At 37.3% G+C, this 15,586-nt stretch overlaps 1 protein-coding gene across 1 annotated transcript in view; it reads left to right on the top strand.

The window, feature by feature from the left end:
- The first annotated feature begins 1,260 nt into the window (after positions 1-1,260).
- The window catches only part of LOC140157304 (splicing factor 3A subunit 3-like), a 41,900-nt gene continuing 27,574 nt past the window's right edge, over positions 1,261-15,586 (top strand). The window contains exons 1-6 of the mRNA XM_072180447.1: positions 1,261-1,461; positions 10,626-10,673; positions 11,633-11,685; positions 13,146-13,251; positions 14,001-14,165; positions 15,457-15,539. Coding sequence (XP_072036548.1) covers positions 1,366-1,461; positions 10,626-10,673; positions 11,633-11,685; positions 13,146-13,251; positions 14,001-14,165; positions 15,457-15,539 — 551 coding nt within the window. The 5' untranslated portion in view covers positions 1,261-1,365. The remainder of the gene's footprint in view (positions 1,462-10,625; positions 10,674-11,632; positions 11,686-13,145; positions 13,252-14,000; positions 14,166-15,456; positions 15,540-15,586) is intronic.

Below are 15,586 nucleotides of genomic sequence, written 5' to 3'. Positions count from 1 at the left end.
TAGTTTAAATGTAGCTTGTACCGTTTTTTTTGTGGCATCCTTCAGAACGGAGCGGCACGGTCCGTTACCAATATAGCTCAATATTTTCGGTCAAATCTCCATTCAATTAACACGGGGAGTTGGCTAGCTATGAGCTAGCTATGCTTTGCCCTCACTCATATTCTACGAAAGTGCGACCCCTTCTGAACATCTAACCTAGCTGTAATTTTAGGTCATGTTAGAGAAATATATTTGCTAGAAGTTTGGAGAATAGTTAAAATATTGGCCGGTTATTTTTCACACAGTGATGTTAACTTGGCAATGCCCATATACCTATAACAGACCAGGGGCGGCGGAACGATTTTGAAAGTGGGGGGGGGCAGTCAGGGTGATGTAAAAATCAAAATAATGGCTTGCTCGACGCAGGGGGGTGTCTGAGGGGGGATGTGCCCCCTCAGAAGTGAGAAACTATTAGTTGCAAAATGAAGGCCCAATAAAAAAAAGCCATTTGGTGGACCATTCTGGCACTATTATTGTGTACAATTTTAGTTTGAAAAATCCGAAAATGGGTTAAATGAAGGCCCAAATTGAAGCCATTCGTGGATAAGTTTTCACTATAATTGTATAAATTATTGCTTTTAGTGTTGGGTGTCCTAATACAGGGGAGTTGGAAAATTTTGCAAAATGAAGGTCCAATTGAAGCCATTTTGTGCATAATTTTTACACTTTCTAAGGTCTAGAATAGAGATTTGATTATTTATATTCACCCAGACATGTTACACACAGCACATTATGGGTTAAAAGTGGGGGGGGGGCAGGTCCCCCAGTCAAAAAAGTGGAGGGGCCACTGGCCCCCCTGGCCCCCCGGTTCCGCCGCCCTTGTAACAGACACTGTTTGTAGAGGTCACGCGTCAATGGTGAGAGCACTGTGTATTGTGTATAGGAAAACGGACAGTAACTGCAGCTATGCAGTATGCACCAAATTCACTGATATTTGGCAATTTTAGCCTTCGCACGCAATTGTACTATCAACTTATTCTGCCACCAAATGGTGCTGGATTCACTATACTTCAAGAAAATTTTCCCAACCGCATCCCCCCAATGTCAAAAAGAAATCTACGCCAAATAATTATCTCGTTGACGCGGCCCGCCCTTGATCTTTTCATAGCACGATATTTTGTCCTGTCCCGTCTACCGTATCAGGTTTATGATAATTAGCCACCAATCGTTTCCATATGAGTTTGTGCTGATTTAGGACTCAAGTACAAACGGTATATATGTGTACGGCGTGAAAATTGTTGAATTCGGCAGGCTCGATGAAAAGTTACTCCTTGAATATTGTGACAGTAATTTTTATTTAAAAATTCCTATGAGCAAGCTTCTAGTATGGAAACAATATTAGAGCAACAACGTCGTCTTCACGAAGAACGAGAGCGGCTTGTAGGAGCTTTGGTGAAGGAAACGCTGCACAAAAAGAATACGGTAAATCATGAAATTAAAATTAAACTTTCTGAAACAATGTCATTTATCAATATATCTGGTTCCATACAGCAATACGCAGTATTGCTGTCTGGTAAGCAGGTACGAATTGAGACGTTGTGAATTGAGACGTCGGAGCCGGTCAAACACAGAGGACTAGCCTACATCCCGTATCCTACTATCACTCAAACAAGCAAATCTCTTCACGAATTCACTCACCTTGCGATCCTACATCATCAGTTGAAACAAACATCTAAGTTTCCAAAACAACTTTGTCATTCCTCAAAACTACAAGTAACTTCATTAATAAAAAATTGAAATCATACTATTACCCGTTATTGAAAATTTTGTTCGATTTATGTGAACCAAAAGAACGCATACGAGTCGAGTTCAGTTTACCAAAATGGTAGCTCCTGCCTCCTGGTCACCTCAGATATGACGTCAGTATCAAGCTGCTTATTAAACGGTGGATCGGATTGGTTGAAATCAACGCCACGCTTTTTGACCTTACAGGGTCAGAGATATGCATATTCATGTATGAAAACAGCGATGCGGACATAGTATCATCACCGAGAACTGAGAATTGCGACATTTTCGATGTTTGTACCGGGAATTTCAGACACGGAGACTCATGGAGATTTCAAAAATTCGTCCAAAGGTAACCAAAAGGTTGGGGATCGCATTTTTAACTATCACTAAATGTTTCGGAATTGAGGTCGGCTAAAAAGTAGACAGTTTCGGGGACTGTAATTGGTGTAGATGTCACATTTTGAACAGTGAGCGATAAGTGACCAATTTCATGCTCAGCACAAGTGACTATCTTTACACAGGGTAATTTATCAATGAACAGTGACTGAAAGGAGTATTTCGTGATCCTAGCATCCTCTATTTATGTCATTTTTATTAAATATCCACGAAAAAACCTATTCCCAAAATTTCAGTTGATTCCGATTTTCTGTTCGCGAGTTATGCATGAATGATTATGTGTAGGCCTATTACACTGCTCCATCAGAGTCCATGATATTAGTATACAAATATTTACTGCTCATGAGGGATCTGGTGGAATCTGTAGGTATGCTAGGTGAATTCAAATTTGCCATCAAACTGCATTATTTTATATATCAAATTAAAGCCCTTGAGGAAACAAAGCCAAAACTGATAACCTTTTTCTCATAGCACTTTCCGTAGGCGTAGCAAAGACTAAGTTACATCTTGTCAAAGATTGACTTTCATCAAAAAGATTCAGCTAACAAAATTCCCCAAAACGGCATTTCGGGGGTGTTTCTAGATCTTAGTCTCATTATGATAGCAGCTTTTTTTAATGGAACTGCTATCAAAATCCCTCTAAAATTCCATGTGCGAGTGTCTTATCACCATAAAAAATCATATATTTGGGTCAAGTGAAGTATAGAAAACATATTTTATGTAGGTTTCCTTCTTCGGTCAGTTGTTTTAAATTTCTATGTAAATATGCATTGACATTGTCGGCGAATTTGGCTGACTAGCAAATGTGTTAAGGTTTGCCTGGGATACCTATCTATTGGTCCCCGAGGTGAACTGGAGACCGTGAGCCTACTATCCGCCAGGTCGAGGGAAATAGTAGGCTCACGGTCTCCAGTTCACCGAGGGGGCCAATAGATTCCACCAGATCCCGAATTTAGAGCAGTAAATTATATTTGTTTTTATATCCTTCATTAATATATTCTTTGTTCATTAATTGGTTAAAATATTAGAAAGGCCGGCTTTATCACATAGGCCTATACATAAATCTAGGCTAGGCCCGAGTCAAGGCTAGGCTGGCCTTGCTTTGTTTTGATTGAATGCACATAGGCCTACAATACATGCACAAAGCACGCACACAGTTGAGTGGCTATAAAGCTTACCGTTGTTATGTTGTAACCTCTACAACACCGCCGTGAAACGAGTAGGCCTAACCATGTTCTCTGTTTATTTAATATTTCGCCGACAATATTAAGATATTGATTCTGATGTAACTTAGATTATGCCATGAAACCGCCGTATTTTAGCTGCACTTCTGTGCTGCTTATACATATTAGAATGGCAAAGACTTGATAAGTTCATCTGTGAGGTCAAATTGGGCCAAAATGGCACTTTTGGCCCAAAAATCCCAAAAATAACGGTTTTTGGCCCACTTCTTTTTTGTGCACCATAACAAAAAAATTCTTGGGCCAAAATTTTTTTTTTATTAATTTTTAAAAACTAGATTAAAATATCTAGGACCGGTTTTTTCATTTTTTTGAATTTCGACTAACTTTGAGAAATTTGCGCCAAAAATGGTCAAAAAATGTTGATTTTTCAAAAAAATCATAAAAAAGCCCGATTTTGGCACAAATTTCAAATATTTTTGGTGAAATTGGTCAAAATTAAAAAAAATGAAAAAACGGGTCTTAGATATTTTGATCTAGTTTTTAAAAATTAATAAAAAAACCATTTTGGCCCAAGAATTTTTTTTTTGTTACGGTGCACAAAAGAAGTGGGCCAAAACCGTTATTTTTGGGATTTTAAAAAAGGGCCATTTTGGCCCAAATTTGACCTCACAGATGAACTTATCCAGTCTTTGCCATTCTAAATATGTATACTTTTATATACTTAAAGACAAACAATTTAGAAGTTATGAGGCCCGAAAGTTTCCATAATTCCAGGGTTCAGACCAACCTTAATGAAGGATATAATCTGGCATAGACAATGCGTTGTAATTTCGTTCTGGTGCACCAGAACGAAATTCAAATTTCACGATATCTTTGCTAAACGAATTAATCTGCAAGAAATATTTTTACATAAACATTATGTAGCCAGAGGTTTCCAGTGATATAAAAATCTCAACTTTTTTTGAGAAAAGTGGGGGATGAGGCTGTGGATCACGAAATGCCCTTTGCTTTGATAGGTATGCCCATATTGCCTATCATAGAGGGCTCCTTCAACACCCAACTTGTGACCACAGAAATGGCTTAACTGTGTAATCCCCATAGGAAAGTACAAAAATTTGAAATTTGGACACCAGAAACTTGACGTAGAAAGTCAAAAACTGTCAATTGGTATACCTTGATACAAAAGTTATCATACAGTGAGAGTAAGATTTTTTCAAATAAAATCGCTTTTGTGTAAAATGGATCGCCGTGCTGAAAAATGCTGCATTACTTGCTTTATTGTACAGTAATCCATTATAAAGGTAGGCCTACAGTCGATCAGTGTTTACTCTCTCTGGCAATTGGGTGCGCCAAATGGAACATTTTCTTCCCAAATTGGCCCAATTTTGGCTCAGTAATTCCCCAAATTGACTTATTGTAATACAGCATTACAAATTTGTGTGGGCCAAAAATAATTTTCACTGGGCCAAAATTGAGACATACGGCCTCTGAGTAAACACTGCAGTCGATGATGGTCACAGAATTTGGAAAAAGACATTTGCCCATAACTTTGCTAATTTTTGTCCGACCGCTCATTTTTAGCTCATTGCGTAAGCGCAATGAACTCTAGGCATGATCCGTTTTTCTGTATGTTTTTTTCTTTCTCTTGCTACATCGCTTGAGCAATGGATCTGGTAATTTGAGGCGGCGATCTTTGCATGATGGTTCATGATTGTTACTTATTTAGCTAAAAAAATGCGGACGGGAAGTATCATTTTTGGAGCATTTTCTTACGAAAATTTTATCAGATTTCATGGAATAGTCTCCTATGCAGACTGTTTGTGGTGCTTTCATATTACAAACACTGTACAAACTCCTTGATCGTGCGAATTTGTAAAAGAGATGTTGAACTTGACTGTTTCAGTGGGGCTACAATTCAGTGTTGCTTTGCCTTCAATAGATAAAGCACCAATTGGGCTCGCACTGTCTATAGGCCCTTACTTCTGTGCAGGAGCCATGAGCAACTAGTGTCTCAAATTCTCCCAATTTGTGCATATTCAGAACTACTGAGTAAATAAAATGAGAGCTAATACACTTAATTAGGCCAGGCAAACATACGTTGCAAAACTTGTAATGATATGGAGAAGGCCATTATCTGCAATAGCTACCCTATAGACACTTGACAATTTCTGCATTCTACATTGTACATAATCTTAAAATAAAGCACCTGGCAGCTATTGCATTTAACCCTAGATCTGTTTGTGTTTTTACAATTTTGGGTATAGACCACTTGACATCACTGTTTATCAACAAAGGCGAGGGACTCGTCTATCGATATGCTCGAACGTGCCGCTACACTGTTCAATGGCTTTCCTGTACTATATGAAATGTGGCGGGCGATTTAAAGTGCACGTGCCCTTAGCAGACTACGATGCGTACGCATACTGCAGGGCAAAGAACAATGGAAATTGCCATAATGCGCGCGCATACTGCCGGGCAATGACGTCAAATGCCAAGTGGTCTATAAGAGATTAAGTACACAGAGGTTTAGGGCAAGAAAACCCATAGGGATAGCAAGCATGCAGAGAAAATATCTTACCCTTCCCAGAATCCTTTGCAACATAATACTTCCCCTCATTCCAACAAATGCTCCCACTGCTTTGTACAGGTTTCATTTTTTTTCATTTTTCATGTTTTCATGTTTTCATTTTGAGAATAGACTGGCTGAACAAGGGTCGCTAGTCAAGAATTAAACATATTTTGCAAGATCTGGATGTGCTCTGTTTAGGTCCTACTGAGCTAGATTTTGTAGACCGTGGCACAACATAGCAAATCAGTACAGAATATTGAAATGGAAGAAATGCATTATGGGAAGTGTAAGATAATATAGCATAATATATCCACCACAATGGGTTCTAGTTTTTCAATTAACACATTGAATGCTACAAGATGTAATGGCTTAATTGGTCTTGCACAGATCATGTACACTGTAAATATAAACCAGAAATGCAAGGAAATTTTAATCAATTGACTATTAGCATAGAAGAAATTACTGTCCAGACTCTGTCTTTTTAACATATTAACACCTACTTGTTAGGTCAAGTTGTTGTATCAATATCAATAAAATGACTGAGCAAACACAATATGGAATTATGTGTGGAGCAAATACCCTAATTCCAAACAGTAGATGATCATACAATCTGATTTAAAAAAAAATACACTCATGTTTAAAGGGCTGTAACTACAGATCTATAATAGTAGGGATGACCACTGTTAATACAGTTTCCACTAGAACGATTTTTCATTTACTGTGTGCGTGCATTCACACACGTATTGTCTATGGAGAAAGTGATCGATACAAGAAATCCCAGGCCTGTTAAATGGCGTACATACTTGTTTTGATCCAAATGTAGGCCTATATCAGGGTGTTTCAAGAAATTCCTGATTCCACCAGAAAACATTAACCAAACTTTTTCCTGTTTGGTCAGTAAATAGAGAGGACCTTCCTTCATGAAGAGATCAACTTTTTTTAATGAAAAATTTAATGAGATGAGAACTACAACAGGTTGAAGTGACACATTCCTTGCATCAGGTGTTCAAACGCAATTATCTCCGAATTTGGAGTGAATCAGACAAGCAAACTTACATACTCATAAAATTTAACTATTTTTGAAGACAAAATGTGTAGGATGTTAAGAAATTTAAGAATGTTTAAGCCTACCATGCCCATCTCAAATCATGCACTTCCCGTGCACTTCTCACTACCATGTCCATTTCATATGCTGGGCATATGCTATCCATCATGGCTTCCATGCACACACAGTGTATTGCTCAATGTAGTAAAGATAACCTTTGCGTTGGAGCAAATTTCTCAAAATTGGTAGTGATTAATGTTACCAAACTTATGCCATGATGAAATATAATAATTTTTGAAGATAAAATGTGCTGACCTTAAAAGATTGAACAATGTTTAAGACTACCGCTTTTCATTTGAAATAATGCACTTATTGTTCATCTCCTCTATGGAGATATTTTCCATGGCGGCCATCTATGATCATGCTTGAGGTTTCACTGAAACAAACCATGGGTTTTGAGGTCTTATATTTTTGTTGTATGTCAACAAAATTGATTAAATTTTCAGGATGATCTTATTTTCATGTTGTTATTGTAACGGAACCCCCAGTAGGCACCTCAGTAGGCCTACTAATATTGAAAACCATCATTTACACTTCGTCAGCACTAATCATATTTTATAATCTTTTCATTTCAATCTTTATTTCATTTGCTTAGGTATCGCGTGCTTGCTTTGCAGGCGCAGCGCGTACGCAAATTGCGCGACCCAAATTACTTGCGCGATATAGAAATGAAATGCCGATCGTGTTGTTTTGGAACGGCTGAGTTGCGCCCAGGCTTTGTACCGGTGGACGTGTTTTTCATGTCTTGCAACTCACACTTCGGCACTCGGACATTCTGATAGATTCGCTGATCCTTTTAGGATCAGCTACGTGAGTGTTGTAATAATTCGTGATGATTCGTATTTAATATAATATCTGACTAGAAATGTGCTTCTAATTTACTTATAATTTTTGTATACTTTTGGATCACGGAGACTCAGTAAGCGCGGATTAATTCCGAGTGAGTTCTCGCTTATGGCGTGATCAGGTTTTTGGCTTTTCTATTTTTAACTTCAGTCAGATAAATAAAATACGCATCGTCGATAAATCATAAATCATTAATTTCTTTAGTTAATTCATCTTATTAATTGTCACGATTTTCTAATCAATACGTCGGCCTTTTAATAAATAAATAATATAATAAATGTATTTGAGAGATCGGCGATAGAGTCCGATACTCTAAATTTCACATCAATTTGAGCGTGGAAATTACAGCAATCAGCTGTTTATTTGTAAACAAACCCACAATGATTTTATAGGTGAAGCTTTTATGCCGATGCACTCGTGACTTTTACAGGATGAAGTGACTGATTTTAGTGATTAAATAATGTCGTTATTTTGCTGATAATATCATTGATGAGATTGGAATTGTAAACTTGATACGTGAATATTGAATATATTGCTGTGCATTGTGAAGCTATAGTTTACGCTGGGAAACCAGTACAATATAATATTGATAATTTTATATGTTGTCATGAGTCACCTTTATTGATCTCATTTCTTTAATTAAGTTACTTAAATTAATTAAATCAATCACAATCCGTGGCAAATCACAATCAATCTTACAACCATTTCATAATCAACGACGACCAGGTATTTATGCTATTCATGATCCTGACATTTAGGCCTATATTTCACATCGATCCTTTGGGACTTTCACGCTACCATATTTAGTCCATATTTGTATTTGTAGGCCAAGGCACATCCGTTTCATTATAAGCAAATATAATGTTCCAGATAAGCTAGTTAATAAATACATTAAGAAAAATTCCTTTTTGGACTTTAACTTTTTTAAATGTTCTAGCAGCCCTATATAAAACCGTGACACTCGAAAGGCCATATCTCTGGAATGAAACGTCCGATTAAGATTATTTAAACGCCAAAATGTTTCTTTTCATCAATTCCCAGCCAATAAGTTAGGTCTGAATCAATTTAAAAGTACTTCAATTTTTAGTGGACATGCCTACTGTTACGTAAGATGAAGAAGAAACCCGCCTCGGAGCCCGCCCTACTCATTATTTCATTGTATTTATTGCAATTTGCCTCCACACATTACGTAATCAACACAAAGCTTTTGTGAGGATTAGTGAGTGGATAAGAAATTGACAGTGGAGGATTACGAAGGACACGCCGATTGCTAGTTGTCAATCATGAATTGCCGCAACGTTTTAATATTTTACTGCATGGCATTCCGCAAGCACCAAGACAAATTATGCCGTATTTTTCCCAAGATCATCTCATATGAAGTAAGCTGAATGCGATCTGTACTTTTGTAACATTCCGATCGCTTTTGATAGCTTTTGATCACCTATTATCGGCGAATTTGCTTGAAAACATGTGAGTTCATGTTGTGTATTTAACATAATTAGCATAGACACAAATGAAATTACGATGCAATACAATGCAATTTGAATGCGCAGCAGATCTATAGAAATAACGTTGCCCGATTTTATGCAGAATTAGACCCTGTCTGGTTCTGGTGCACCAGAACGAAATTCAAATTTCACGATATCTTTGCTAAACGAATTAATCTGCAAGAAATATTTTCTACATAAACGTTATGTAGCCAGAGGTTTCCAGTGATATAAAAATCTCAACTTTTTTTGAGAAAAGTGGGGGGATGAGGCCGTGGATCACGTAATGCCCTTTGAATAAATGAATTAGAGAATAAATGATAGGATTTTGTCTTTTGCCTATCTGCTTAAAGCCATAATGTGTGATTTGCTTCACAGCAACGCCCTCAATTTTACTCGGATTATTTTGTGCATAATTATCATGCCTAGTGGTGTACTAAAAATACGGTCCATTCATACTACCACCGCATTTGCGATGCGTTGCTTTGCGATGCCGATATATCGATTACTTTTTGCCGCAACTCAACGCAACTCGTCGTCGATTTCCAAGTTAAAATGTATTTAACTTCACTGCGATATCGCAATGCAGTATTTTGCAGTACGATGCAGTGCGACAACGCACCGCATCGCAAAGCAACGCATCGGCCATCGCAAATGCGGTGGTAGTATGAACGAACCTTAAGCCTAAAGTGCTTTTTTTTTAAAATAACAGCAAAATTTAACTTTTTGTATTAAAACCGGGGAGACCCGGTCTGACCTAAAAGTATGCCTGGACCAGGAGCTAAAATGAGCTCCTGGTCCCAAGATGGCTCCTGGTCCTATAGTTTGTAGTGTAAAATATTGGATACACCAGGAGCCAAAACTGGGCAACCATGGGGTAAAAAAAGCCTGGGTGCCAGGTTAATATAAGCCCTGGACCCGGTTTTATTCAGAGTTCACAGATCGAATGCTTGCTAACATGTTCCGTGGATATCAGCTTATGTACACACGTCGAGCGCGATGCTCCGTGCAGTATTACATGTAATACGATTGACGAGCGTAGTACACGCATTGTAGGCGCTGGAATGAAATCATAATTTTCTTCATTATACCTCATTTGTTTGGCTCGAAATTAAAAGGGGATAATGTAATTAGTCATTGAAAACAAACATTTAAATAGGAATCTATTCTTTATGGAAAGCACACATTATTGCTTTAACCACTCGTTGACATTTTAATTTTGTTTGTTAATTGGATTATGTATCATATGTATGTATCTGCTTTTTCTGCAGAATCGAGAACAAATTAATTCTGACCACCGTGGAAGGAAGCTTGTTGATGTAAGTATTGATTTGATGTAAAATTTGAATTTAAATCATGTATGAATTTCATTTATTAACTTGTTTTTTATACTGGGACAAATTGCAATTTCCATGCTAAAAACATTGGTCCTGGCCTCCAGGTGTACACAAATGTTATGATTTTCCTCTCTTCAGAGGACAAAATCTTTTAAGATTTGGTGCTCTGAAGAGGGATTCATATTTTAGTATTTAGTGAAAGTATTAAAAGTATTGATTGCTTGCCACTTAGCATTGTTGTAAAAAGTGTTGCTAACATTTTTTTCATGGTATTGTTACAAACTGTTGTTTTTACATGTACATTGAAGGATAAGCTGAAACTATTGCCTGTAATAAATAAGAACCTTCACAACTGTCAGTCAAATTTTTGGATGTGGCATGCATCTTTTGTTGTGCTATGTAACTGTTTTGATCAGTTTCCCACTGGTCTGGTTTCCAAGCTAGCAGCCACAATACATAAATTGTTTGTTTGTAAAATCAGTGCCACAATTATTTTGCAGTTTCCACAAATTGCACTGTTTATTTTACATTAGTTCTGTGCATAAAAATATATTTTAAATTGCAAATATGATGTACCGGTATATTAAAACACTAAAATGAATTTAGGCTGGCCAAACAACACTACACTAATGGGATCCCAAGAAATAAACAGCCATACCTAAAATAAAAGATGGATATTATTTATAATTGAAGACCGAATTAAAAAGACTAGTTTGCGTATGACGTCCTGTCAACCAGACCAAAAATGCTGTACTGTGCAGGTCAGTAACCAATCACATCACGCCTTTGCCCTGATGTCAGACGCAAACTAGTCTTATTAATTCGGTTTTCAATTACATGTATAGTGTGTGTGTGTTTAAGTGTGATAAAAGACTCGGTACCAGTAATAATATTTGTCATGAATTACTAACACAAAATGTACATAATTTGATCTTTTCTAGAAATATGCTCAATGTACAGGAACTTTGAAAGATCTCTATGAAGATAAAGATGGGTATGTACAAACAATTGCCACAGTTGTTCAACAAACCAACAAAATAAAAGATAATTATTTGTCCATGAATATTCTGGTACCGGTATGTTAATGTTAATCATGTAAACCTTTATCATTAAAGGTGGGTGGTGATATATTTCTTACATATTTATAGTAGGAATTCCAATTGAATGAACGCAGCTTTCAGCAGCTGTACTCGATCCAACCGCGATCGCATATCGCGTATTTCAAATTACAACAAGAACGCACGACCTTGGATACAATGCTAACCAATCACGAGTGCGTTGCCATGGTTGGATTCACTTCTGCGTTACTCACGCACAGTCGCACACGCTGGCGTACATCGCGCAGTGTACGCAAAAATTCGTCACACTATTGAAAGCTGCATTCATTCAATTGGAATTCCCACTATAGAGTTTTATTGCACTGCAAAAACTTGTGTAACAATAACAATGCCTCACAGGATAACCATGTATACGTACTTCTTCATTTTTACTATGTTTTTCTTTTCACCATGTAAATGAAACATATCTCGGCCCTTAAATGTTACCAGAATAATGAGAAAAATCTAAGCTTTCTTTTGGTACTATACGAGGGGGTATCAAAAAGTTTTAGAAATCGCCCAGAAGCGAAAGAGCTATATCAATGAAATTTTGTCAGCGCAATCACTGGTCCTTATGTACACTATGGTGCAAAAATGGTCTCATACGAATGTTTACTTTTTTTACAGGCGCTAGATGTCAGTACCTGCCTATGTAACCGCATAATCAACAAAATGGAGAAAATTAAGGCATGTAGCATGATTAAGTTCCATTTTAAGGGTTACAGTGCTCAAAAAATCTGTGATGAAATAAAAATTCATTTTCCAAAAAGCAACAGTGACAATATCACAATCACCACCGAAGATAACTTTCATTTCATCATCGATTTTCTAGGCACTGCAACCCTTCAAATGCAGGATCTTAATAACGCTGCTTGCCTCAATTTTCTCATTCTTGCAGTTTATGCGCAGTAACTGTGGCAGCAGGTTATTAGCATCTAGCGTCGCCTGTAAAAAAAGTAAACATACTTATGAGACCATTTTTGCACCATAGTGTACATAAGGACCAGTGATTGCACTGACAAAATTTCATTGATATAGCTCTTTCACTTCTGAGCGATTTCTAAAACTTTTTGATACCCCCTCGTACTCTCAGTTTTGATTATTAGGAAAGAATAAGGGATGAGGCTGTCAATCGGGTCACACACATTTTTATCTTTCTGTCAATTGCGTTTCAGCTCTGAAGTAACAAACAATATTAGGCCCCAATGAAAAATATGTATCATAGCCAAATTAAAATATAATCCATTATGAATTCTATGGTGAATCTGTGTTATTTTCTTGCAATTTTGATGCTTTGAACCATTGAGGTTAAGTATATAGTACATTATTATTATATTGTCTAATTTTTTTAATTAAGTTTACGGAAGGAAGAAGTGCAAGCTCTCTCCGGTCCAAATGAATTTCAAGAATTCTACACCAGACTCAAGTCAATCAAAGAGTTCCACAGAAGACATCCAAATGAGGTATGTTGTTTACTTCTTTACAAACTATGTTCAATACATGCATCTTAATAAAAGTGGTTGCCTTTATCTCCCTGGCTTTGCAAAAGCCAGTAACATTTTTAAATATATTTTCTTTAAATATATTTTATCTTAAATTCTATTTTATATCATTCTTATTTAACCTGGATGGACCTCAGTTTAATTGCATCTAAGGTACCTAGAAGGCCGGCATTAAAATACATAATAACTAGACACAAGAAATGTTTTACCATAAGATTTGAATACCGACATATTATAACAAAAAAAATACGTAATCAAATTGTGTGTAGTGAAATCGTGTGTAGCGGGCCAGAAGGGAGGGGTTCTGAGCATCCACCTGACCACAGGTTGGCCAAGGAAAGTCCTCTCCCTGTCCAGGGCACAGGTAGAGTCTCTAGGTTAGTTGGTGAGCTAGACAGCGAAAGCAAGAGTTCCCCACCTAGGTTCCAAGCAGCCATGTGCTCCACCAGCACCCCCACCCAGGAAGGGGAGGTCCATATAGACCCACCTGTGACCAGGATACCAGCCAGATCCACCTGAACTGATCCAGGGTTCACCATTGCACACCTTGCAATTAATTTTAAAGATATGGATGCAATTGACAGTAACTTTAAGATATTGTTTGTGAAATCAGTGCCACAATTATTTTGCAGTTTCCACAAATTGAACTGTTTATTCCACATTTTAAGGTAAAAGTTTTTAACCTCTTTTTATCAAAATGTCATTTTCAGATTTCTGTTCCTATGTCCATTGAGTTTGAGATGTTATCAGAAGAGCGTGAAAATCCTACCGAAGAAATGCAGACCCTGGCTGAGTTCACTGATGAGGAGGGATATGGCAAATACTTGGACATGCATGAATGCTATGACAAGTATATCAATCTCAAAAATGTGGAGGTGGGTGGTAAAATAAGATTTCTTTTAGCAGATTTTAATTGTTGTATGAAGACCACATCCGTCACTCGCAGAGCCCTTGATACAACTGTCTCTTCAACCTTTCTTGTGGCACTGCTAATTGACTGACCAATGCCAGAAGTTGGTAAGTGCAATAGCTGCTTTGTGTAGCTGCCATGTGTAGATGAGTACAATACAAGCTGTATCAAAATGATTGGTACCCATCAGTTTTCATTGATAATGGATGAATCCGACACATCAATATTCAACATAAGATCCAAATAATTTCTAGATCAGTTGTACAACAAGTCATAAACTACACATTCTGGAAATTTTGAGCGTATCCAATGTTGCATTTGGAAGAGGCAGGCTTTCAATAAACATCAAAATTGATGGGTACCAATCATTTTGATACAGCCTGTATACTGTGTGTAGGTTGCCAAATGTTCACGGGGCAGTTATTGGACTTACCCACATCTGGCACTGAGCAGTCGTAACGTTCTTTTACCAAGTCCAATCACACGCTTGTAATAGAAGGGGCACATTGATATCAAATTGAAACAGGTGTAAGGCTGCTTAAAGTAAGGGTGTTTCCAGGCGGCGAGTGGCATGATAGAGCCGGCAACTTGTGAAACCGCCCGGCCGTATGGCATTTTCCATACTGGTTAGTTTTATGGGGTTCATTATCGAACCCCAACGGTTTTAGCTTGTCTGTATATTATTTATTAACATAGGCCTATTTGTTTGTGATATTTCAAGCGTTTTAAATTTTCAAAATTATCCCATTCAAATACACGGTTGCGAATGAAAATTTACTGAATTTAGAGAATGCACGGCGACCACCACCTGGGTGTTTCGGTGAGAGAAAAATGTTGGAACTTGTGGTGAGAGGTGGACATTTGGGCCCAATTTATGGGGGATCATATGAGAACATAATATCAAAAACAGACCCACAGAAGCCTATAGTATGTATTACCAGTTCGTTTTACTAGTTCTAAATTGGTTCAAATAGCTATGTTATTGATAAACAAGTAATAAAAGCAGTGCTTAATGGATATTACCATTTCAAGCTGGGGTTCAATCAAAACTTGTTGCATGCTGCTTCCTTCAGGCTCATTTAGATTAACATTCACCTTATTATGGGCAAAGTAGTGTTTGAAAAATTGTATCAGGGTAACAACTTCGCCCCTCATTGAAATTTTGCTGTTAACACTATTTCCCAATATTTGATGATCAACATTGTTATGTACCAGGTATTAGTTTATCATCTCATTTTGTTTTTGTTTCATTTCAGAAAGTTGATTATCTGACCTATTTGGCTATATTTGATCATTTGTTTGAAATTCCTAAAGACAGAAAGAATGCTGAATACAGAAGGTGAGTGAGATGACATCTCTAGTAAGAGCAAATAGCAACTTGTTGCT

Source organism: Amphiura filiformis, chromosome 7, assembly GCF_039555335.1.
Source record: "Amphiura filiformis chromosome 7, Afil_fr2py, whole genome shotgun sequence".
Taxonomy (NCBI): domain Eukaryota; kingdom Metazoa; phylum Echinodermata; class Ophiuroidea; order Amphilepidida; family Amphiuridae; genus Amphiura; species Amphiura filiformis.
The sequence above is the reverse complement of the archived record's forward strand: the minus strand, read 5'-3'. Positions and strand labels throughout refer to the sequence as shown.